A 27,552-nucleotide genomic window follows, 5' to 3' on the forward strand; every position below is an offset into this window, starting at 1 on the left:
GGGGAAGATCTTTAATGTGCTTAGCTGCACGATCAATTAGGCTCCTTCCGGCACCACGACATGGGAGGCCTAGCTGGTCGCTAGGAGGTTCTTCTCTGGCTGGCGTTCGTGCGGACGAGACCTACTCTGTGGCTACACCCCTAATCTCCTCCCTTCTCCCCTTACTTATTTCCCTTACCCTAAGTTCCTGTACCATTAAGTTAAGTATTGTATGATTTCTAAGTGTACCTACTCTGGTAGTAACAATTGGTGAGACCTGGGGGTAGTAGTTGCCAGTGTTTTGGGTAACCCTAAGTGTTGTGTTTTGTATTAGGGTACCACATGGTCTCACTACCCAAAGCTGCATCCAGCTTCAGTGCTTATCCAGTAGTACTTTACCCTAGCTTGTTATTAGTGTAAACCTTGTATCCTGCCTATGTGGACCAAGGCTTTTAACGTAAGATAGTGTGGTCAAGTTATTATTATTATTGTTATTGGTGTGAGTGTATATGGGGGGTTGTTAAGGGGTTAATAAATAAGTACATGAATTACAGAGTATCCCTTCTTCCTGTGTGGGAGCGCATTGATCAACCCTTAGACTAACATATATGGTCTAGTAGCAAGTTATTACTACTGTGGATAGTTTATTTTGGGGGCCGGGCCTTTTAGCTCTCCCATATTTGATACTCTTGTCTTCTAACTACCCTTACCCCTTAATAGTACCAGTCCCCCATAGAAGCCCCACACACAATTATTTATAATAGCATTGTATGTACTAGCTCTATCTATAAAGCCAACAAACTTTGTAAAATCTCTTTATGTATGTACCTTTACCTAAATAAAAATTATTATTATTATTATTACATCAACCCTACAACCAAGACTTCCTCAATAACACACAAACACCACAGTGCCAAGTGTGTAGGTTCACACCCTCCTCATGGTGTGGTGGTCTAGCTTGGCAGTACCAAGTGTGTAGGGTCACACCCTCCTCATGGTGTGGTGGTCTAGCTTGGTAGTACCAAGTGTGTAGGTTCACACCCTCCTCATGGTGTGGTGGTCTAGCTTGGCAGTACCAAGTGTGTAGGGTCACACCCTCCTCATGGTGTGGTGGTCTAGCTTGGCAGTACCAAGTGTGTAGGGTCACACCCTCCTCATGGTGTGGTGGTCTAGCTTGGTAGTACCAAGTGTGCAGGTTCACACCCTCCTCATGGTGTGGTGGTCTAGCTTGGCAGTACCAAGTGTGCAGGTTCACACCCTACTCTTTCCTTTTTAGAATTTTACATTATTATATTATTTTTATAATTATTTACAAGTGTAATTTTGACAAAGTAAATTTTAAGTTCGATCATTTTTGTTTTGTTTTTGCCAAAACTCGAATGATAAATTGTCCAAGAACTAAACTTTATTAAGCTCCAGTGTAGTGCTGCAAGCTAAGGTAACAATGTTGAATTGAGGTCCAGTGTAGTGCAGCAAGCTAAGGTAATTATGAGGAGTTGACGTAAAGTGTAGTGCAGCAAGCTAAGTTAATTATGAGGAGTTGAGGTCCAGTGTAGTGCAGCAAGCTAAGTTAATTATGAGGAGTTGAGGTCCAGTGTAGTGCAGCAAGCTAAGGTAATTATGAGGAGTTGAGGTCCAGTGTAGTGCAGCAAGCTAAGGTAATTATGAGGAGTTGAGGTCCAGTGTAGTGCAGCAAGCTAAGTTAATTATGAGGAGTTGAGGTCCAGTGTAGTGCAGCAAGCTAAGGTAATTATGAGAAATTGAGGTTCAGTGTAGTGCAGCAAACAGCAGCAGAGGGTGTAATAGTAGAAACAACAGTAGCCGGATCAGCATGAGAAGTAGCAGTTGGTAACAGGGTTGTTGATTTGTGGAACCAATTACCACGAAACGTAGTGGAGGTGGGGTCCCTCGATTGTTTCAAGCGTGGGTTGGACATGTATGAGTGGGATTGGGTGGTTATAAATAGGAGCTGCCACGTATGGGCCAATAGGCCTTCTGCAGCTACCTTTGTTCTTATGTTCTTAAATTGCAGGAGGAACAGCAGTAACAGGATCAGCATGAGAAGTAGCAGTAGAAATAGCAGGAGGAACAGCAGTAGCTGGATCAGCATGAGAAATAGCAGGAGGAACAGCAGTAGCTGGATCAGCATGATAAGTAACAGTAGAAATAGCAGGAGGAACAGCAGTAGCTGGATCAGCATGATAAGTAACAGTAGAAATAGCAGGAGGAACAGCAGTAGCTGGATCAGCATGATAAGTAACAGTAGAAATAGCAGGAGGAACAGCAGTAGCTGGATCAGCATGATAAGTAACAGTAGAAATAGCAGGAGGAACAGCAGTAGCTGGATCAGCATGATAAATAACAGTAGAAATAGCAGGAGGAACAGCAGTAACAGGATCAGCATGAGAAATAGCAGTAGAAATAGCAGGAGGAACAGCAGTAGCTGGATCAGCATGATAAGTAACAGTAGAAATAGCAGGAGGAACAGCAGTAGCTGGATCAGCATGATAAGTAACAGTAGAAATAGCAGGAGGAACAGCAGTAGCTGGATCAGCATGATAAGTAACAGTAGAAATAGCAGGAGGAACAGCAGTAGCTGGATCAGCATGATAAGTAACAGTAGAAATAGCAGGAGGAACAGCAGTAGCTGGATCAGCATGATAAGTAGCAGTAGAAATAGCAGGAGGAACAGCAGTAGCTGGATCAGCATGATAAGTAACAGTAGAAATAGCAGGAGGAACAGCAGTAGCTGAATCAGCATGATAAGTAACAGTAGAAATAGCAGGAGGAACAGCAGTAGCTGAATCAGCATGATAAGTAACAGTAGAAATAGCAGGAGGAACAGCAGTAGCTGGATCAGCATGATAAGTAGCAGTAGAAATAGCAGGAGGAACAGCAGTAGCTGGATCAGCATGATAAGTAGCAGTAGAAATAGCAGGAGGAACAGCAGTAGCTGGATCAGCATGATAAGTAGCAGTAGAAATAGCAGGAGGAACAGCAGTAGCTGGATCAGCATGATAAGTAGCAGTAGAAATAGCAGGAGGAACAGCAGTAGCTGGATCAGCATGAGAAGTAGCAGTAGAAATAGCAGGAGAAACAGCAGTATAAATAGCAGGAGGAACAGCAGTAGTAATAGCAGGAGGAACAGCAGTAGCTGGATCAGCATGTGAAGTAGCAGTAGAAATAGCAGGAGGAACAGCAGTAGCTGGATCAGCATGTGAAGTAGCAGTAGAAATAGCAGGAGGAACAGCAGTAGCTGGATCAGCATGAGAAGTAGCAGTAGAAATAGCAGGAGGAACAGCAGTAGCTGGATCAGCATGAGAAGTAGCAGTAGAAATAGCAGGAGGAACAGCAGTAGCTGGATCAGCATGTGAAGTAGCAGTAGAAATAGCAGGAGGAACAGCAGTAGCTGGATCAGCATGAGAAGTAGCAGTAGAAATAGCAGGAGGAACAGCAGTAGCTGGATCAGCATGAGAAGTAGCAGTAGAAATAGCAGGAGGAACAGCAGTAGCTGGATCAGCATGATAAGTAACAGTAGAAATAGCAGGAAGAACAGCAGTAGCTGGATCAGCATGATAAGTAACAGTAGAAATAGCAGGAGGAACAGCAGTAGCTGGATCAGCATGATAAGTAGCAGTAGAAATAGCAGGAGGAACAGCAGTAGCTGGATCAGCATGAGAAGTAGCAGTAGAAATAGCAGGAGGAACAGCAGTAGCTGGATCAGCATGATAAGTAACAGTAGAAATAGCAGGAGGAACAGCAGTAGCTGGATCAGCATGATAAGTAGCAGTAGAAATAGCAGGAGGAACAGCAGTAGCTGGATCAGCATGAGAAGTAGCAGTAGAAATAGCAGGAGGAACAGCAGTAGCTGGATCAGCATGATAAATAACAGTAGAAATAGCAGGAGGAACAGCAGTAGCTGGATCAGCATGATAAGTAGCAGTAGAAATAGCAGGAGGAACAGCAGTAGCTGGATCAGCATGATAAGTAACAGTAGAAATAGCAGGAGGAACAGCAGTAGCTGGATCAGCATGTGAAGTAGCAGTAGAAATAGCAGGAGGAACAGCAGTAGCTGGATCAGCATGTGAAGTAGCAGGTGGAACCGAAGCCGGGGAAATTTTGTTTTCAAGGATGCCGTGAGTAGTAAGAAAGGAGTGTAACATCATTTTCAGGACATCAATAAATTAAAAACTCTAAATATTTAAATTTGTATTCAAAATAATGTGTGTACAAGAACATATGAGTAATATACAATTGTGGGGACAGGAGTTACACAAACTCATGAAGCCATTATTACGTAAAGCGTTTCCCACAAAACTTGCAATAATTTAGAAGAAAATTTAATTAAAGGTGTGACGGGGTAAGCACTTAATACTAAAAGGGAAGTAAGCTAACAAAAATGAATAATTTTAAGAAAACACAAATGAATATAATAAAAGGTGATACTTAATAATGACTGGTATAGACTATTACATTAATGAGTCGGTAGTTCTAGCAACAGTACAGTACTTTATTTACATTAATAACACAATGGAAATACTAAGGTGTAATTTAGAAAAGAAACTGGACTTTTTCTCTTAACATTTTCTTGGAACTTAACAGAAATATAGTATAAGTTATGGTTAATGAGGGCAACACTAAAAATAAACAAGGATCATAAGGGAAAGGAGATTTCCTTTATTCAAGGAGACAAGAATAAACAAAGGACATGAATAAACACTTTATCAAAGAAATGCAAGAATTAGATGACACATGATGAAGAAAGGACATAAATTGTAATAAATAAAAATATATTAGAGTAACTATTAGATTAACTATATTAGAGTATATTATGATTAGAGTAACAAATCTATTATTAGGAAAAATGTGAGTGAAATTAGTTACATGGTATTGATTATATGATATTAATTATATAATATTAAGTAAATATTTCTTAGTCTACATTATCTTTCATATACACACACACATTTTTTCTCATCTACATTAATGACGTTCCAAATACCTCTCAACATCTCAAACCAATTTTATTTGATAATGACACACTCTTCATTTTCTCCAGTCCTAACCCTCTTATTTTGAATGATTCAGTGAATATTGAACTAAATAAAGTTCATCTTTGGCTAACTGCTAACAAACTCATCTTTAACGTTGACCTATATTTTGTTTGGTAATAAATCCTCAGATCAAATTAATCTAAGAATTAACAATATCCAAATTAGTAACACAATAGATGGTAATAAAATTCGATCCTTGGTGTTCTGATTGATAACAAGCTGAATTTTCAGGGACACATTTAAAATATAGCTAAAAAAGTTTCAAAAACAGTTGGCATTCTCTCTAAAATCAGATACTATGTACCTCGCCTTGACCTGATGACGCTCTATTACTCTCTCATCTATCCTTATCTCAATTATGGTATCTGCTTGGGGGTTCTACTACCCAAAATCATCTACGTCTGCTAATTACTCAACACAAATCTATTGGAATAATAACAAACCCTGGCCCCCAGACTGCATTCGACCCGCTTACTTAAATCTTTGAATATGTAAGATAATAAGTCACTGCACATCTTCTCAAGTGTACTCTATATATTTAAAACCCTGAACTGTAATGCCAATCCTGACCTTAAACGCTTCCCAGAAGGTTGTAACAGAACCCATGGGCACCACATCAAAAACAAATCTTGTTTCTTGTGTGGTTTCAAGATCCAGGGGGGTCTGGTAGCAAAGTAGACAGCGCGCAGGACTCGTAATTCTGTGGCCCGGGTTCGATTCCCGGACCAGGCAGAACCAAATGGGGAAAGTTTCTTTCACCCTGATGCCCCTGTTATCTAGCAGTAAATTAGGTACCTTGGAGTTAGACAGCTGTTACAGAGTTGCTTCCTGGGGTGTTTGTGTGTGTGGGGGAAAAAATAATTTAGTAGTTAGTTACAGTTGATTGATTGACAGTTGTGAGGCGAGCCGAAAGAGCAGAGCTCAACCCCCGCAAGAACAACTAGGTGAATAAGTACCTATTTGATACTCCAAGAGTGCGACTGAACCAAACTAGAAATTCTCTGCAAATCAAGAGATCCAGAATGTGGAATGAGCTTCCCAGTCATTTCAAAGGCTGTACCTCTCTCAACCAGCTTAAGAGAAAAACCAAGTGCTACCTAATAAACTCCATGTAACCTACCATACCCCCTAAATGTCAACCTATGTTTTGCTTTTTATTAACAATATTGATTATTGACCAACTAGTTTAACTGCTGATATCTGCCATATATAAACTTGAAGAAAATTGTAGCCTTCTGTTTATTTAGTTAAAATTACTTCTGCTGTTCTGTTTCAATTTCTGCTGTTCCATCCATCATACAATTTTTGTCATTCTTGATTTTCATTTTTCAATTCACGCTTTTGATCTCAATTAGTTTTAAGGTTTTAGTCTAGGTGTTTTTCCTTCATCTTGCCCGAAACGCTGTGCGTATTAGTGGCTTTAGGCATAGTATGTACTACCTGTAGATAAACTAGAAATCCACAATTCTGTTTGTAACTCATCTTGAATGTTTGCCCAAAATGCTATGTGTATTAGTGGCTTTAGGTACTATATGTACTAGCTCTATGTATAAATCCAACATTATGTTTGTAACTCTTCATCTATGTATGTATTTTTCCTGAATAAAAATTTGATTTTGAATTTTGTATGTACTTTTACCTAAATAAAACTTATTTATGTATTTATTTTGTTATTACAGTCTCTCTTTCAAACTGGTTGGGAGGCATACAAATTTTAATTAAATTACAATAATTTAATTAATTTAGCATTCCCAATAATTAGGAAACCCGCCATAACCTGCATTAATTTACCATTCCCAATAATTAGGAAACCCGCCATAACCTGCATTAATTTAGCATTCCCAATAATTAGGAAACCAGCGGTAGGGAATTTCATAAATGCACCTCACAATATAAACTGGGAATCTGAACTCAACAATACACAGGATATAAATTCATAATGGATATAAACTGCCAAAAGATTAAACAACACCTGATTCACAAGTGGCATACTTAAAGCAATTAACAAGAAACACGAATATGAAACAAAACAGAATTGCCCTAATTACAAAAGAAGTTAAGAGATACTCATCAATGCTCACCAATATAATATGAAGAGCCAAAGCTTCCTTTTATGAGAATAGATTTAAAGAAGCAAAAGGAAATATGGAAATGAAAAAATCCACAAGGGCCGTGACGAGGATCGAACTTACTTCTGAGAACATCCCGGACACTGCCTTAATCGACTGAGCTACGACATGGATAAGGGCCTCATCACGGGCCTTGTGGATTTGTTCATTTGATGCATCATGGTATTGTGATTTCTGTGTGTAGTGAAATATGAAAAGTACATGGAACATCATCTCTAACCTCCTAGAGTCTAAACAATAATCACATAACAAGCAGATAAAACTCTCCAATGATGGTTATACACCTGCAACAGACAGATATTGCAACTGAATTCAATAGCTTCTTTTCATCAATTGGTACAAACCTTGCCAGAAAAATCCCAGAGACCCAGACACATGTTATTACAAATCTCACAGGCAGCTGTCCTAACTCTCTACTCCTTTTGCCAGTCAGCCCAAAAGACATTATATCCATAATTCAATCACTTAACACAAAAGCTGGGAACATTTTTGAAATACAATCTATGATATATATAAAAGTGCTGCCCCCTGCTCTTGCACTACCCATAGCTCTGCTATTCATCAAATTTCTAGAGCGTCATACTTTTCCTGATATCCTTAAGAAAGCAAGAGTGATGCCAGTTCATAAAGGAGACAAGACAGCTGACAAAAAATATTACAGACCAATATCAAATCTACCAATACTTTCAAAAAATATATGAAAAAATTATTTATAAACAGCTCTATTTGTACTTTGTAAAACTCAACATACTACTGATTAAATCCACAACGACCGTGATGAGGGTTTGAACCTACGTCCAGGATGATCCCAGATGCGCATTAATCGACTGCGCCACGACATGGTAATAGGAACTGCAACCGGGTTTGCTAATGCTCACACACGGATCCCACAGTCTCTCCGAGACACAAACTGCAGTTTTACACAATTCTCCCATGCACTTGGGATCTGTCAACAAGCTGTTCTACCTCTTAAGAGGTAGACTATATTGCTCTGGACTATATAGATTCCTATCTCAGTGACAGACATGTACATGTGGTCATCAATAGCATAACCGTCCTTACTCTACTCACTTGAACAAAAGATTGCCACAGGGCAGCATCTTGGGACCTCTCCTATTTCTTATATATGTACATCAGTGATGTGCCAAATGTTTCTAGCATTCTTAAACCTATACTATTTGCAGACGATACTACCATTGTCTATTCTTACCCTACCCCCACACACTAAATAATATTGTCAACAGTGCATTAAAAAAGTCCACTCATGGATGTCAACCAATAAACTTACATTAGACATAGAAAAGACCATCCACAAGTTATTTGGTAGAAAGTAAGTAATTATCAAAAGAAGGCACCAAACCTTATTTTGTAGTAAACTATCAAATCAGATTCAATTTCAGGCAGCACTTTTATATATATCATAGATTGTATTTCAAAAATGTTCCCAGCTTTTGTGTTAAGTGATTGAATTATGGATATAATGTCTTTTGGGCTGACTGGCAAAAGGACAGATAATGTTAACATTACCCATAAAAATGATGGGAAGTTCTTTGGCCTATACATAGTCATGGGACTGAACTTTAGCACCCTTATACAACACACAGCTAAAAAAGTCTAAAAAATGGTCGGTATTATCACAAATTATATTCCTCAAGCCCATCATCACTCGGCAAAAATCTGCTATCAGAACAGTAACGAACCCTAGTCTTCAGACAACACAAAGCCCCTCTATTTAAGTCCCTTAACATGCTAAACATACACTCAGTCCAAACATTCTCATGTGCTATCTACATGTATAAAACCTGGTTTATAAAAAACCCTGGTTTCCTGGAAACCAGGTGTAAAACCTGGTTTCCTAAACGCTAATCTTGATCTGAAACTTTTCCTTGATATATGTAATAGAACCCAAAGCCACACCAGAAACAAACATCTCTTTGATATCCCCAGAGTCAGACTAAACTTGTGCAAACATTCCATGCAAATAAAATGGCCCAGTCTTTGGAACTCACTCCCTGATGAATTAAAAAATTGCCCAATCCATGCCCTGTTCAAAAGTAAAGGAAAAAAAGGACCTAATTTCATCCTCACAGTTTCCTACCTTGTGCTTCAAACTTAAACTGCACATCTGAAAGGGTACACTGCTAAAATGTACCCTTTCATTTTTAAGGACCTGCCTGAAATGGTATGCAAGCTAGTGGCTTTGCATGAATGTAAAAATACCAATGTTATGTAATGACACCAACCCATTGTACCTTCTTGCAAATAAATTATTATTATTTTTATTATTACCCAGGACAAAGTGATTGCGGAGCGCCAGGCAAAGCATCTTAACCGCTACACCACGGAAACTGTACATAACTGAACTTTTTAGTTATATTTTATATATGGCAATGGAAATTTTGTTTGTTGTCAAAGTGAACACCAAGGAACTTCCCATCAACTCTGCTCATAATTTGGTATTGTTAAGTCTTAGACAATGAATCACAACAGATATGGTCGAGACATGATGACCAAACCACACACCAGAAGATCAGGAGACGACGACATTTCGATCCGTCCTGGACCATTATCAAATCGATTGTGATAATGGTCCAGGACGAATCGGGATGTTGTCGTCTCATCTTCTGGTGTGTGGTTTTGTCATCATAGTCTTAAGATTAACTTGATTGTTGAACTTCTTACCAAACAAAAATGTAAAACGCCTTGTCGATGTTAATGGAAAGTTTGTTAACAGTCAATTTAATGGACTTCATTTAGTTCAGTATGCACCGTGTCATTTAGAATAAGTGGGTTAGCATGTGAGAAAACATAAAGATGTTTCTTCTTCATGTGATGAAGAGAAAATATGAAGGTATTTGGAAGATATATATGAGAAAAACGAGTGGACCAAGTATGCTACCCTTGCAGAATGCCCATGTTAATTGAGAAAGTGGGAGAAGTAGCAGCGTTCACTGAAATATACTGCTGACAGAGAAAAGATTGCAAGTACTAAAGGGAGTGACCTCTAACTCCATAGTGTTGGAGTTTCAGAAGAAGGTTATTGTGGTTAACAGTGTCAAAACCCTTGCATAAGTCAACAAACAAACCTATGGGGAGCTCATTTTTGTTAAGTACTGCATGTAATAATTTAAGCATATTTATAAGAGCAGTGTTGGTGCTTTTCTGGGTCTGAAGCCACACTGTATTATCACACGAGGATAACCTCAATAAATTCCTCTCCCAATGTGGATCTATCTGAACAAACTGACCCTATTAGTACCTCAACTTAATTATCCCATTGTTACCAATAATGTAAGTCATTAATAGGAGTTAGCTAAGTTCTATAACATATTGTTACTGTACGTGGACAGTGACCTTGTATGTTAGGATAATTGTCATGTTAATAATATTATTAATAATAATTTATTCACAAACAAGTACAATGGGTTGGTGAGATTACATAAGATTGGTATTTTTACATTCTTGTAAGGTCACTAACACGCACAGTGTTTCCTGCAAGTTCTATAACATATAGTTACTGTGAGTGAACAGTTACTTTGTATATTGAGATAATTGTCAAGTAAGTTCTGTAACACTTCTAGTTACTGAGAGTGGACAGTGACCTTTTATGTTAAAACAATCGTCCAGTTCTTTATAATATAATTAAAAGGTAATAGGTAAGAGCCAAGTATTACACCATATTCTATCTATAAATAATATGGGCCAATGATTGCTCCTAAGCAAATAATAACTTCACATCATTCACATCCATCAACACAACACGAACCTAAACTGCTAATCAAAACAATAAACTACTGTATATTTTTTGGTTTGCATAGATGACAAATTACAAGCTGTGGTTTGGCCACAGGGTGGCAAAAACTGCAGCTCTTTGACCTTTAATATGCGGCTAGTAAAAAATTCTTGAGAATGTGAATATTCTATAAGTTTCTACCCGAATCCAGGGCAAGAAATGCATGACTATATAAAAAGTTCCGATACTTGTGGAACAAAGTTTGCATTCACAGTTAAAGGAGGTAAACATTTGTGTCTTGTTTGCCAAGTGCCATTCAGTCATTACAAAGCCAGGAACTTGAAACGCCAGAATGAACCTAATCACAAAAACTTTTCATATGATTATCCACCTAAATCAGACTTAAGGAAAAATAAATTAAATGAGTGAAAATCATTAATAAATTGCCAGCAGACACTGTTGACATTATTCAGTAAGGAAGCTATGGCTCTCAAATGGTTCTCCTGCAGCTCTCAAACATATGAGGTTTATCATTTGCAGCTCTTACAGTAAGCAAGTTTGGCCACCCCTGCCATAAAGGCTACTCCTATACCTGGTAAAACAGGCCTATAATAATCATACATACCAATTATGCAATGATTAAATTTAGGCTTATATCTACAAATTAAAAATCATTACACTAATTTATAGTTAGAAATACTTATTAATCAAAGATATTGAGAATAATGGAAATATAGACAACTGATGTAAATACTAGCAGTAATTAAGCCTAGGCTAACTATATTCAATGACATACTCCAAAAAATATTATAAATTATAGTCATGGTAATATACTATAAATGAAAAATGCCACTTTATAAAATGGGTTAATACAAGTGGCAGAGTCAGGCGAATAGTATTATTGTCAGATAACATAATATAATTGCCAGTATTCTAATATAATTGTGTCAGGATAATATTATTGTCATTCAGGATAATATATTTACCAGCACGCTAATGTAACTGCCAGTGTCAGGCTAATATAATTGCCAGTCAAACTCATTTAATTGAGTCAGGATAATATAATTGCCAGTCAAGTTAATGCAATTATCAGTCAGCATATATGTAATATAATTGCAAATCAGTATAATATTATTGAAGGTTAATATAATATAATTCTCAGTCAGGCTATTATAATTGTCGGATTCAGGCTAATATAATTGCTGGAGTCATGCTCACATAATTCACAGTCAGGATAGAATAATTGATGGACAAGTTAATGTAATTATTAGTCTGGATACATATAATATACCTAGTAATTGCAAGTCTGTTAATACAATTGCCAGGCAAGATAATATAATTGCCAAAGTCAGGATAATATAATTGCCAGTCAGGATAATATAACTGCTAAACATAAATATCTCAGCCTGGCAAATATTATTTAACAGCTGAGTAATATATATTACTATACATCGTTGGGCTCGAGTAATATATACAGTGGTACCTCGCATAACGAATTTAATCCGTTCCATGTTCGTCATGTGAAACGGACGTCATACAAAACGAGTGTCCCCCCATGTAACCAGTGTGATGCACTGTGTTTACTGTGAAATTCCCCCAGAGTGCATGACATCAAATGTTCCCCAAAATATCATTTTTCTTTGCAAAATGATAAATTACCGTCCCTGAACATGTCTATGTAAAAATAATTACCAAATTCCACTTACTTTGACTGTGAGGGCGTGGACAAGGTGTGCTGTGACGTCATCAGGGGCTGGTCGCCCGTGTGTGAAGCTCCCAGACACGGTCGCGCAGGCCATTCAAGCACCGCGTGTTGCCACAAATATATTTTCAAATATTTTTTCTATGCATTTCCAATGCGGTTTTATTTGTTTCTTTTATCGTATATGATGCATATTTGTGACCTTTACAATATGTATACAGTAGAATGTTCATAATTTTCCATGGAACTGTGATACATGTGTCAGTAATGTGTCCACAATAAATGTTTATTGTCACAATATTACATGGTAAAAATTCACTAAAATTACAATATGTACAGTTTCACATACTATTTACACAGTAACACACTGTATTCAACCCGTTCTCGCAAATTCGTAAAGTCAATATTGACTTATTAACTACGTGCATAGGTGATATACTAAACATAATAGATACCCTTAAAAAGATTCATAGAAAACACCGACCTTTCCTAACCTTGTTAGTATCTTAAGATAAGCATCTTATTGCTTCGTAATTACAATTATTACTTAACTTATACCTATTATAGGTTAAGTAATAATTGTAATTACGAAGCAATAAGATGCTTATCTTAAGATACTAACAAGGTTAGGTAAGGTCGGTGTTTTCTATGAATCTTTTTAAGGGTATCTATTATGTTAAGTATGTCACCTATGCACATATTTAATAAGTCAATATTGACTTATTAAATTTGCGAGAACGGGTTGCTGTATTACACACTCTACTTTGGAGGTGCGTAATAGTCAACGAAGTAGTCTATGGTACACAGCACGACTTTGCTCTCCTTGCACCAGCTACAGATAGATTTTCATTTCCTGTTTCATCGTTCTGTGTGCTTGCAAATAACGCACTCGTGTGCACCCTTGGCTTCAGTACTTGTAGGTGGTATGTAGCCAAGCTTGTAAAGCATAAGGTAGTATTGAAACAATTATAGGAAAAGCTCAATTTGTTAGGTAGTCTTGAAAAGATTGCTTTGTAAGGTCCCACACAGGAAGAGATTCAGCTAGCCTCAAAGAGTGTCCATCAGTCAGGAAGAGATTCAGCTAGCCTCAAAGAGTGTCCATCAGTCAGGAAGAGATTCAGCTAGCCTCAAAGAGTGTCCATCAGTCAGGAAGAGATTCAGCTAGCCTCAAAGAGTGTCCATCAGTCAGGAAGAGATTCAGCTAGCCTCAAAGAGTGTCCATCAGTCAGGAAGAGATTCAGCTAGCCTCAAAGAGTGTCCATCAGTCAGGAAGAGATTCAGGTATTCTTGAAAATATCAATGAACAACACTACCATGGAAGCCGCTAACACTTCATCTATGCTACTTGTATCAGATGCATCATCACTGAACGCAGAAAACGATTCATCTATATAAATTCGAGATGGCAAGGGTGGGGCTCAGAGCTACACCTGGATACGCTCGCTGTATCATCCTCATAGGTGCTGTATCACTGGCATCCGACCGTTGTGTTAAGCCCTTATTGCGCCTAGCTTCACCAATGTTATGACCCTTATGTTCTTCAAACAATAGGGTCTGAATTGCACCTATGCAATTCAGCATAGGTGCAACAACAGTCTTTCAACACCGTGTGGGACAGGTGTTTGAGAGCCAGAGGCGCGTGTGCCACAAATGGTTGCTCACGCAGTACTAACCCAGCCAGCAGCCCTTGTCTTTCATATTCGTTATAGCAAAAGGTTCATTCATTGTTTGTTGGCTAGGCTGCTCCATTATCACAATCTTTCTTTGTTTCAAATGTGTTCCATTTGTTTTGTATTTGTCACTTACGTCTCAATAATGGAGCAGCCTACCCGAAAAACACTGAAGGAACCTTTATGGCATTTGTCCATTTTTCAAATTGTTTCAACAGTTCTTTTATTTTTCGCTTTTTTTTTTATTTAAGAAACATGGAGCAGCCTACCTGCCGACCACCGAACGAACCTTTTGCTATAAGACAGATGAAAAATAAATATTGAACACATTTGAAGAAAGGAAAATGTCATAATGGTTTATTCAGTGTATGTAAGGTAGGCTTCTCCATTATTGAGACGTAAATGATAAATACAAAACAAATGGAACACATTTGAAACAAAGAAAGATTGTTATAATGGAGCAGCCTACCTGCCGAACACTGAACGAACCTTTTTGACATTTGTTGTATATCAGACATTTCATTTCTTTTTTTCTACAAAAACGTCAATGCTTTTCAACATCGCAGCAGTCACCCTTTTATATCCCAGCATCATTAGCATCTTTAAACAAGAACAACATAATTTATGTGCATTGTCGGAGGCGTCTAAGAATGTGCAAGAAGCAGCGCAACCCCACCGTGTGGTGTTGACGTTACTCAAACCAGCGTTCGTCATACGGGACGATTTGACGCCGATCGGGCCGTTCATTACCCAAAATGTTCGTCTTTTGGGGCAATCGTTATGCGAGGTACCACTGTATTTCCAACTCAGAAAATTATAAATACCAGTTAGGCTAATATGAGTACTCAACTAAGGTTAGTCTTTTATCAGAATCTATCTTAATGCACACAATAATGCAAGGGTTAGATCACTATAACTACTGTAGATAGGCCAGACTACTAAAAAATCTGATACAAATCTAAATGAAGAGGTTTAGCTGAAATAAATTCCAGTCTAATATATATTTGTTAATAATTTATATATCTCAGTCATTAAGCAAAATAACAAAAATTACTTTAATACCAGTATTTCATAAAAATAGTACAATAGTATATATATAAAACCACAGTTAAAAGTTAACAATCAACTAGAGTGCTTTTGGCTTGCTTTCAAGCCTTCAAATGTGGTGGCAGTGATGGCACTGCCAATGCCAGCACTGTGGCTGTGGAACATTGCCACGTTTCTTCTGTGGCAAAGAAGAAAATGGAATGGAAGCTATGAGGTACACATACCAACGAAGAAAATTGGTACCAGTTGTACAAACACGATCATGACAACAGAAAGGAAAACAGAGCAGGGGTTGGAGAGTGAGAAACAAGTTAACGTAAAGTAGCAACACCATGTTTTTGAATACAGTATATGGAATTGGGTAAGCTAAAACAGTATAAAAATATATAATAAAATAATGGTTGCAGCTATGGAGAGTGCAAGATATTTTCCTGATAAAGTTTACAATTTCTAACAATTTTAAAATTTGAAAAATGGTATTATAAGTTAATGAACTAATATGTGCTTTAATATACATTATACTTAAAACATTTTCGATTTATCTCTCACACTCAAAATGTTTAACCTATCACCCAAATGCACCGTCTTGTGAGTTTTCATACTACAAAGATGACCGAATCTCTTTTAAAACTCTCGACACTCATGAAGGTTTATCATTCAAATGCACTAACATGTGTGCTTTTATACCTTTACGTGACTTAAATAATCTGCCACATTTATCACACTCAAAAGGCCTTTCTTCTGTATGTACCAACATGTGACAAATTATAGATCCACGATCTCTAAACCTTCTACCACACTCATCACACTCAAAAGGTCTTTCATCATTGTGCATCATCATGTGAGTCTTCATATGTCCAAGCCGACTGAACCTCTTCCCACACTCTGGACACTTATGAAGTTTTTCACCAGAATGCAGTAACATGTGAGTCTTCATATTTCCAACCTGACTGAACCTCTTCCCACACTCTGGACACTTATGAAGTTTTTCACCAGAATGCACTAACATGTGAGTCTTCATACTTCCAAGCTGACTGAACCTCATCCCACACTCTGGACACTTATGAGGTTTTTCACCCGAATGCACTAACATGTGAGTCTTCATATTTCCAACCAGACTGAACCTCTTCCCACACTCTGGACACTTATGAGGTTTTTCACCCGAATGCACCAACATGTGAGTCTTCATACTTCCAAGATGACTGAACCTCTTCCCACACTCTGGACACTTAGGTTTTTCACCCGAATGCACTAACATGTGAGTCTTCATACTTCCAAGATGACTGAACCTCTTCCCACACTCTGGACACTTATGAGGTTTTTCACCCGAATGCACTAACATGTGAGTCTTTATATATCCAAGACGACTGAACCTCTTCCCACACTCTGGACACTTATGAGGTTTTTCACCCGAATGCACTAACATGTGACGCTTCATATGTCCAAGACGAGTGAATACCTTCCCACACTCTGGACACTGGCGAGTCATCTTCTTTATGATAGGTGCAGTTTGTGGGAAGGTTTTCTCCTCGGATGACTGCATGAGTGGTGATGCTGCGTGACGCCTCACGGTGGGGCGTCAATGTTGAGGCTTAGGCAAGGCTTGAGTGTTGTTTCTTAGGCTGTTGTAGAGTTAGACTTGATGTGAGCACTTGAAGGTCAATGGTGGGCTTCTTCTTTATGATAGGTGCAGTTTGTGGGAAGGTTGTTGTGTTGATTTAGGGGCGACGACGATCGTTTGTGGGAAGGTTTTATGCTCATGTCTGGACACTCACCGTCCCGTGTTGTGATAATGGCGGCGACGCTCACCTAGGCGTTCCAGTGTTCTTTCTGGTGCCATATTTTATTTTTCTACTTCTTACTATTGTCTGTAACTGGTTTTCTACATTTAACTCTTATGTTTTCCTCTTTTTTTTTAATTAAAGAATATTCTTGCAATTCATTTATTAAAATACAATGGTACTCGTTTATATACTTTCTGAAGGAAACATTGCTCCCATGGTGAATGCACTACTTTGCATTCTTTTTATTAATTTTTTTCAATCAAATAAATCATCAATCAGTATATATGATTGGCAATAAACAAGTTGTAATAAATAGAATACAAGCAGATCCACAAAAAGTAGGCAAGACAGTAAGCAAATACATTCATAAACAAATTTGTAATAGGGAAGGGATCCACAGGGAAATAGCAGTTAGGCTATATAGACTACGTCTAGGTTACAGGTGCAACTGGGAGATTGGTGAACCCCGAGAGAGAGAGTGCATCTTCTGCCAAACTGTCACAGAAAAGCCATTACTTCACTATCTTCTGGAATGTGAAGCAACCAATGACCTTAGAAGAGCTTTAAGAGTTCCTGAATCATGCAGTGGCCACCCTGAAGCCATCAACACAGCCACTCTCCTGGTCAACAAAGGTGTCCAGCAGCTGGACACCCTCATATAGACTGTGAAGCAGTATCCTCCCCCACGATAACAGCTTGATGGTTAAATGCAACCTCAGAACACTGGGAAAAAAAAAAAAAATTGTACCACTTACGGGCTATTCATGCCCGTGCCACCTCTTGGGTGGCTTAATCTTTATCAATCAATCAATCAGGGAAGGGAGTACCACCGCTGGCTGGAAGGATACAAGACGCTTTGTACACTGACAACATCGCACACAAGTTCAAGTTCAAGTTCATGTATGTTTATTGAGATAAGCAATAAATACATCTCAAAGAGATAGAGTAGCTTAGGCTATTTCTAACCCCCTCTACTTCAAGTTCCTCAAGGGGCGCACAAATTCAGTGAGTACAAATAGACAAATAACATTACAAGAATCCCATTTAACATTGCAGGTTACTATAGTAAGTACAGCATATAATTGTTACACTCTCGGGGCAAAATTCTTGTAGCTCCTAAGTATACTGTCTATTATACCATTATCACACATCCAAACAATTTGATGTGGTACACTATTTATTTCCTTATTTCTATAGTTTTCAATAAGTTGACACTCTAATACATAATGTTCTAAGGTGTGGGCGTGCGGCATACTACATAATTTACACTCCTTATCTTTTTCACTGACATCAACACCGTATTGCCAGATATATTTATATCCTAATCTTAATCTCATGTAAATTGAATCCTTCCAAGTAAACTTTCCTTTACCATAAGTGAAGGACGAATTTGTATTTATTATTGAATAATTCTTAAGTGTGTTACTACTGTCCACCATTGCCATTCTCTTTATCATTTCTTTACCCTCCTGAATCATCTTGATTCTTGTTTTTATTTGTTTCAAGGTTAACTGACATACAACATTAACAAGAGTTTTTTCAGTGGCTCTCTTCGCTATGTCATCAACTATCTCATTCAACAGTATTCCCACATGTGAAGGGATCCACATGAATCTTACTTTATACCCAGTTTTTTCTAGTCTCTTAACATTCTCTCTACACTCTATCACAATATTCTGATATACTGGGCGTCTGCTATTTAAAGACTCTAACGCTCCTCTGCTATCAATAAAGAAGCAAGCATTTTTACCACATTTGACTACTTCCTGTAATCCTGCTAACTCCTTGGAGTTCAGCCTGCGTTGAAGAGACATTGTCAGTTAAGCGGCGTCCAATAACAGTATCTACAGTGCCGATGTCAGTGTACTCCCTGATCAAGACTCCACATCCTGCCTTCCCATCCCTAGCTACTGACCCATCACAATATACATGTAGAGTGTTTTCTGTAGGCAGTTTTCTAATTATACAATCATATGTTGCCCTCAGCTCTCCTATTTCATACATACTTTTTTTCATATGCAAGGGAGTAATTACTACATCTACATTACAATCCTCCCATGGTATAAATTTTCTCTTGGGCACAGCAATACATTCTGTAATAACATCATACTCTACAACTGGTTAGAAATGTTAAAAAAGAGATAAGGAAAGCAAAAAGAAACTATGAAGTTCGCATAGCAGGGCAAGCAAAGACAAATCCTAAAGGGTTTTTTCAGTTATATCGTACTAAGACTAGGGAAAGGATAGGTCCATTAAAAACTGAGACAGGTCAAATAACAGATAGTGATGAAGAGATGAGTAGTATTTTTAATAAATATTTTGTATCTGTATTTACTAAAGAGGAACTTAACAATATGCCTTCAGCCGAACAAGTCTATGTGGGTGGGGACGAGGACAGGTTGACGAGTTTAGCAGTTACCAGGGAGGATGTTCTTAAACAAATAGTAAAACTCAAACCAAACAAATCCCCAGGGCCGGATGAAGTGTTTGCTAGGGTGCTTAAAGAATGCAAAGAGGAGCTTTGTGACCCACTGTCAACCATATTTAATAAATCAATAGAGTCAGGCAGAGTGCCAGAGTTTTGGAAAGTTGCTAATGTGATACCAGTTTTTAAGAAAGGAGATAGATCACTTGCGTCTAACTATCGACCAATTAGCCTAACGTCTATTGTGGGAAAGTTACTCGAATCTATAATAGCAAATAAAATTCGTCTTCATCTTGAAAAACATAAATTAATAATTGAGTCGCAACATGGTTTTATAAATGGCCGTTCATGTTTAACAAATTTGTTATCTTTTTATTCTAGCATTGTTGAGGCAGTTGATAGTGGTAAGGATTGCGATGTTGTATACCTTGACTTTAGCAAAGCTTTTGATACAGTGCCACATGAAAGACTGATTAAAAAAATAGAGTCTCATGGTATTGGGGGTGCTATATTAAGCTGGATTAGGGCATGGCTATACCAAAGGAAACAGAGAGTTAGTATAAATGGAATCAAGTCAGAGTGGGAAAATGTTGTAAGTGGAGTGCCTCAAGGCTCTGTCCTGGGACCTCTGTTGTTTATAATATATATAAATGATTTAGATTCAGGTTTGAGTAGCTACATTTGCAAATTTGCCGATGATACGAAAATCGGTAGGGAAATTAATTCGGAGGAGGACTCACTATCACTTCAAGTTGATCTAGATAGGGTTTTGAAATGGTCAAAGGATTGGCAGATGCAGTTTAATGCTGATAAATGTAAAGTTCTGAGGTTAGGTAATGATGATAGAGTTACAAGATACGAGCTAGATGGTGTTGTGATTGCGAAGTCGGATTGCGAAAGGGATCTGGGAGTTATGATTAGTAAGAATTTAAAACAAAAGGATCAATGCATAAATGTTCGTAATAAGGCAAATCGGACACTTGGATTTATTAATCGCAGCGTTAGTAACAAGACACCTGGTGTGGTTCTCAAGCTATATCTTGCTCTAGTTAGGCCCCATTTAGATTATGCAGTTCAGTTTTGGTCGCCATATTATAGAATGGATATAAATTCACTTGAACGTGTCCAGCGTAGGATGACTAAGTTAATTCCCCAAATTAGAAATCTTTCATATGAAGAAAGATTAACAAAGCTTAAGTTGCATTCACTGGAAAGGCGAAGAGTTAGGGGTGACATGATAGAGGTTTACAAGTGGATGAATGGACATAACCGGGGGGATATTAATAGGGTATTAAAAGTATCAACACAGGACAGAACACGAAACAATGGATATAAATTGGATAAGTTTAGATTTAGGAAAGACTTGGGTAAATACTGGTTCAGTAACAGGGTTGTTGATTTGTGGAACCAATTGCCGCGTAACATTGTGGAGGTGGGGTCCCTCGATTGTTTCAAGCACGGGTTGGACAAGTATATGAGTGGGATTGGGTGGTTATAGAATAGGAGCTGCCTCGTATGGGCCAATAGGCCTTCTGCAGTTACCTTTGTTCTTATGTTCTTATGTTCTTACTTTATAACATTATAACATAATTTATTCATATATACTCTCTTCTTCATCATACACTGTTCACTACTTCCCACGTTTTGAACCGAGAGGATTAATTCATTAGCTCCCCCACCTCTCATTAATCTAATGGCAGAGGCTACATTTATCTCTGAAATTCTATCCCCAATACTCTGCAGATTCAACTCCATCCTCATTATCTCAATCATAGCATTTCTTGGGCATCCTAAGATAATTCTCATGGCTTCATTTTGTACCTTCTCCAACTTGCCCATCCTACCTTTACCAAAACTTGAAATGGCAGGTGCAGCATAATCAATAAGAGATCTTACAGTACTCAAGTATATCATTAGTAGCACAGGGACTCCCACTCCCTTTCCACAGCATGCCAAGGCCTTCTGAGGTTGTAATCTCTTCCGACATTGACACAAGAGTCTGTTTATCTCAGCTTCCAAACTCTCATGGGTATATCCAACGTATATGCCTAAATATTTATATATATTAACTCTCTATATTTTTACCGTTTATTTTCAATACAATGGGGCTCCGACTTCTACATTCAAACTTAGTTTTGTTTTCATTAACCACCAGTCCCATATGGTGACACAGGTTTCCGAAATTGTCGGTCAGGTGAAGTCACAGTCGGTCAGGTGAAGTCAGAGTCGGTCAGGTGAAGTTGGAGTCGGTCAGGTGAAGTCACAGTGAGAGGTTGTGTTAACCGGAGCTCCTGAGTGTTGTTATTTTATCATAGCAATATGGAAGTTGTAGTGAAGGACCTGGTGACTCTAGTGGGAGCCCTAAGGACAGAGTTGGACTCTCTGCGGGAGGAGGTGCGTCAGCTTAAAAAACAACGAGAAGTAACGAAGGAGGAGACCAGCAGTAAAGGGACCTCGTCTTGGAGAGTTGCGAAAGACAGGGGCCTTAAGAAGACTTTGATAAAGCCGCCTTCAAACGCCATAGCAACTTCAAATTCATTTGACGTTTTGGAGGACGAGTGCTGTGGAGAGACTGTGGATCGCGCAAAAGGGAAAGCAACGAAGAGAAAGGAAGCGCAGGCCCCTCAGAAAGTAAAGGAAGTACCTAAGCAAACATTAGTTGTGGGAGATTCCCAGATAAGGTATTTGGATAGAACGTTTTGTGCTAGAGATAGGGGGAACAGGTTAAGGGTTTGCTATCCCGGAGCTGGCATTGGTGATATTATAAACAACATGAATGATATTATGGCTGGTAATGGGAACAATCCCATTATTTGCATTAGCGTGGGAGGAAATGATGTTGGTCGAGTCAGGAGTGAGGAACTGATTCAGAGGTATAAAACAGCCATAGAGTTAGTTAGGAGCAAGGGAGGAATCCCGATCATATGTGGCATTCTTCCAAGAAAGGGAGTGGGAAATGAATGGATATCGAGGGCACTTGGTGTCAATTGCCGGCTGGAAAGATATTGCAAATCAAATGCAATATCTTTCATAGACAACTGGGAACACTTCTATGGAAGAAATGAAATGTATGCTCGTGATGGGGTGCATCTATCGAGAGCTGGGGTTGTTGCTGTTGCGAACTCGCTAGAAGAAGTGGTTAGAGGTGTTTGTTTGGGTTTAAACTGTTAGTAGATAGAGGTATGGGAATTGATTTGGAGGAAGGAGGTAATAAAAGTATGTGTTTGTGGGAGAAAGGAATTGGCAAAACGATCAGGGAAAGAGAAGGTCCGCAAAATAACAATTCACTTAGGGTATATTACACTAACAGTAGAAGTCTAAGAAATAAAATTAACGAATTAAATGCTCTTGTCTGCACAGAAAAAATAGATATTATTGCACTTACCGAAACGTGGATGAATGTAGAAAATAGAGAACTATTAGCTGAATATCAAATATATGGATTTAAACTATTTCACACAGATAGATATATTAGACGAGGAGGTGGAGTAGCCATATATGTTAGGGACAATTTGAAATGTAGTCTCAAAGAGGGAATCAAAACAGAGCCACACTCAGAAACTATTTGGATTGAATTAAACGAAAAAGCTAATAATATTATAATAGGAGTAATATATAGGCCACCAAATTTAGACAGAATGGAAGCAAAGCATCTATGGGATGAAATATCTAGAGCATCTAGATCTAACAGTATTTATGTCATGGGTGACTTTAATTTTAGCGGAATAAACTGGTTGAACAAAACAGGGAATAGTGAAGCAGAAGATTTTCTAGAATTAATTGACGATTGCTTTCTTACGCAACACATTAAGGAACCAACACGGGAAAATAATATTTTAGATTTAGTGTTAACTAACAGGGAAACGCAAATTAATGACATCGAAATAGGGAGTGAGCTAGGGAGCAGTGATCACAAAGAAATCAGATTTAGCATAGAATGGAATAGACCAGTAGGAGAAAATTCTGTTAAAGTGCCAGATTTTCGAAAAGCTGATTTTAATAGCCTAAGAAATTTTTTGGGTCAAATTGATTGGAAAGGCTTGGGTATGGGGTGTGGGCCGGTCTTGGAGCGAGACATGAACCCAGCGATAGGTGACTTAAATGGGGATTTCGATGTGGATTCAATATATAACTTATTTAAGAATATTCTAAACAAAGCACAGGAACGTAGTATACCATACAAATTGAATAGATCGTATACTAATGACCCAAAGTGGATAACAAAGAATTTGAAGAACCTTATAGGTAAAAAGAGAGCTTGGTACAAAAGGATTAAAAATGGGGAGGTCACTTTAGAACAGGAATTCGTACAACTGGTTAGAAATGTTAAAAAAGAGATAAGGAAAGCAAAAAGAAACTATGAAGTTCGCATAGCAGGGCAAGCAAAGACAAATCCTAAAGGGTTTTTTCAGTTATATCGTACTAAGACTAGGGAAAGGATAGGTCCATTAAAAACTGAGACAGGTCAAATAACAGATAGTGATGAAGAGATGAGTAGTATTTTTAATAAATATTTTGTATCTGTATTTACTAAAGAGGAACTTAACAATATGCCTTCAGCCGAACAAGTCTATGTGGGTGGGGACGAGGACAGGTTGACGAGTTTAGCAGTTACCAGGGAGGATGTTCTTAAACAAATAGTAAAACTCAAACCAAACAAATCCCCAGGGCCGGATGAAGTGTTTGCTAGGGTGCTTAAAGAATGCAAAGAGGAGCTTTGTGACCCACTGTCAACCATATTTAATAAATCAATAGAGTCAGGCAGAGTGCCAGAGTTTTGGAAAGTTGCTAATGTGATACCAGTTTTTAAGAAAGGAGATAGATCACTTGCGTCTAACTATCGACCAATTAGCCTAACGTCTATTGTGGGAAAGTTACTCGAATCTATAATAGCAAATAAAATTCGTCTTCATCTTGAAAAACATAAATTAATAATTGAGTCGCAACATGGTTTTATAAATGGCCGTTCATGTTTAACAAATTTGTTATCTTTTTATTCTAGCATTGTTGAGGCAGTTGATAGTGGTAAGGATTGCGATGTTGTATACCTTGACTTTAGCAAAGCTTTTGATACAGTGCCACATGAAAGACTGAGTAAAAAAATAGAGTCTCATGGTATTGGGGGTGCTATATTAAGCTGGATTAGGGCATGGCTATACCAAAGGAAACAGAGAGTTAGTATAAATGGAATCAAGTCAGAGTGGGAAAATGTTGTAAGTGGAGTGCCTCAAGGCTCTGTCCTGGGACCTCTGTTGTTTATAATATATATAAATGATTTAGATTCAGGTTTGAGTAGCAACATTTGCAAATTTGCCGATGATACGAAAATCGGTAGGGAAATTAATTCGGAGGAGGACTCACTATCACTTCAAGTTGATCTAGATAGGGTTTTGAAATGGTCAAAGGATTGGCAGATACAGTTTAATGCTGATAAATGTAAAGTTCTGAGGTTAGGTAATGATGATAGAGTTACAAGATACGAGCTAGATGGTGTTGTGATTGCGAAGTCGGATTGCGAAAGGGATCTGGGAGTTATGATTAGTAAGAATTTAAAACAAAAGGATCAATGCATAAATGTTCGTAATAAGGCAAATCGGACACTTGGATTTATTAATCGCAGCGTTAGTAACAAGACACCTGGTGTGGTTCTCAAGCTATATCTTGCTCTAGTTAGGCCCCATTTAGATTATGCAGTTCAGTTTTGGTCGCCATATTATAGAATGGATATAAATTCACTTGAACGTGTCCAGCGTAGGATGACTAAGTTAATTCCCCAAATTAGAAATCTTTCATATGAAGAAAGATTAACAAAGCTTAAGTTGCATTCACTGGAAAGGCGAAGAGTTAGGGGTGACATGATAGAGGTTTACAAGTGGATGAATGGACATAACCGGGGGGATATTAATAGGGTATTAAAAGTATCAACACAGGACAGAACACGAAACAATGGATATAAATTGGATAAGTTTAGATTTAGGAAAGACTTGGGTAAATACTGGTTCAGTAACAGGGTTGTTGATTTGTGGAACCAATTGCCGCGTAACATTGTGGAGGTGGGGTCCCTCGATCGTTTCAAGCACGGGTTGGACAAGTATATGAGTGGGATTGGGTGGTTATAGAATAGGAGCTGCCTCGTATGGGCCAATAGGCCTTCTGCAGTTACCTTTGTTCTTATGTTCTTATGTTCTTAAATTGTCCAACACTGTTTGAACCTTTGAAATATCTTTGCCCTGAAACAAAATATCATCGGCATATATGATCGGAGTTACCCCATTTGAGTATCTCTCAGATGCTATCTTATTCATTAGTACATTAAACAGGGTGGGACTCAACACTCCTCCCTGAGGTGTGCCGAGTTCAAAAGACCTCACACCTGACATACAACCTTGATACCACACCTGAGCCTTCCTTTCATAAAGATAATCCCCTATCCAGCGCAATAATTTCCCTTTAACACCAAGACTAGCTAGTTCATATAAAATAATCTCTTTGTTGGCTTTATCAAAAGCTCCTTGTAAATCAATGAAAATTCTATAATAATCATTTTCATTAGCTAGACATTTAATAATACAATCAGAGGTACTTTTTCCTTTGAGGAACCCGAACAAATTACTAGACAGCTGATCACCTATTATATATAAAATTCTATTTAAAATGATCCTCTCCATCATTTTACAAAAAACACGAGGTTAAAGACAGAGATCTATACTCTCCATTGGCTTTAGGGATAGGGATGATCATAGCTTTTTTCCATTTACTGGGAATACTGCCCTCTTTATAACTAATATTAAAGATGTCTAAAAGTGGGCTTTCCGTCATAATGGCAAGTTCATTAAGTATTTCATAAGTTACTCCATCCTCCCCAGGGGCGGTAGATTTCCCAACTTTAATCGCCGTTATTAGTTCTTCTCTGGTAATACCTGTGCACGTGACATCACCACTGTTACCTGCGATAAGTATAAAATCCTTTCTTAGATCTTTCCAAGAATCTAATGACTCTCTCGTTACAGCGGGTCATGAACTAAGTTTGGCAGCTTCCGCCCATTTATTTACGAGCCCATTTGCAATTCCTTGCGGGTCTGGATGTGCAACAAAATTATGCTTTTTACCCCTTATTTTATTTACGTCTTGCCAGAGTTCCTTCAAGTTTCTGTTACTCCCAACTTTCTCTGCAAACTCCTGCCAATACTTGCTCCTAATTTCCTTTCTCTTCTCCCCACACAGCCTAGCAACTGCCAGTAAAGCATTCTTCCCTTCCTCAGTCCTACCATTCCTATTCCAATCCCTGTGAGCTCTCCTCATTGTTAATGTCCACCCCTTAAGCATCTTGTCATGTGTATAATTTTCTTTTCTGGGGGGATGCCTTTTTATACTAGATGGTTTCCGGTTCAATGTTGCATTAAATACATCTACCTCCTTAATTAAATCTTCATAAAATGCTTCTGCCGAAACTGGCGTATAAGTATCATACCAAGACTTAATATGGCCAACAAGACCCCTTAATTCTCCCTCATTAAACTTTAACCTTTTCCTCTGAAGGCAGGCATGCTTTTTATCTAGTTTAAGCTGTATTTGTAATGCAAAATGATCACTTAGCATTTCATCCACAGTAAGACAATTCCCCTCTATGCCCTCAGCATTTATCAAACAAGCATAATCTAATCTCCCTCCCCTCAAATGAGTAGGAGAGGCCTCGCCCAGCAGTTGAACATCTTCATGTTCCTGCAAAAACTGGTACCATCTGCAACCATTCCTATTTGCTTTACCCCTTGATCCTAAAGCTGGATGTCTGGCATTAAAATCTCCAACCACAAGTGTATCTTCAGAAAAGAAGGAATCTGGCAAGTATCTTAAATCAAGGGAGCTATCAGAGATGTATAGATTAATGAAATTTAACTCTCGGTCCTTTAACTGTATCCGCAAGCTAATACTTTCAATACCTCTATATCTCTGAGGGATTCCAGTTATCTCGGCAGGTATGGTACTTTTGACATAACATGAGACCCCCCTAGTTCCTCCATCAGCATAT

General features: G+C 38.2%; 1 protein-coding gene and 1 long non-coding RNA gene across 2 annotated transcripts; both read right to left on the bottom strand.

Annotated features, from left to right (window-relative positions):
- Positions 1 to 4,175: 4,175 nt before the first annotated feature.
- Positions 4,176 to 12,605, bottom strand: LOC138354546 (uncharacterized). The gene is made up of 2 exons (XR_011223590.1): positions 6,856 to 12,605; positions 4,176 to 6,810 (listed from the first exon to the last, which is right to left on the bottom strand). It is a non-coding gene; the product is annotated as an uncharacterized lncRNA (long non-coding RNA).
- Positions 12,606 to 15,266: 2,661 nt separating this feature from the next.
- On the bottom strand, positions 15,267 to 17,734 carry LOC138354550 (zinc finger protein 492-like). Its single transcript, XM_069308918.1, has one exon. The coding sequence runs from the start codon at positions 16,855 to 16,857 to the stop codon at positions 15,955 to 15,957; it is 903 nt and encodes a 300-aa protein (XP_069165019.1). The 5' UTR covers positions 16,858 to 17,734; the 3' UTR covers positions 15,267 to 15,954.
- Between the last annotated feature and the right edge of the window lie 9,818 nt (positions 17,735 to 27,552).

This window comes from Procambarus clarkii, chromosome 6 (genome assembly GCF_040958095.1).
Source record: "Procambarus clarkii isolate CNS0578487 chromosome 6, FALCON_Pclarkii_2.0, whole genome shotgun sequence".
Lineage (NCBI taxonomy): Eukaryota > Metazoa > Arthropoda > Malacostraca > Decapoda > Cambaridae > Procambarus > Procambarus clarkii.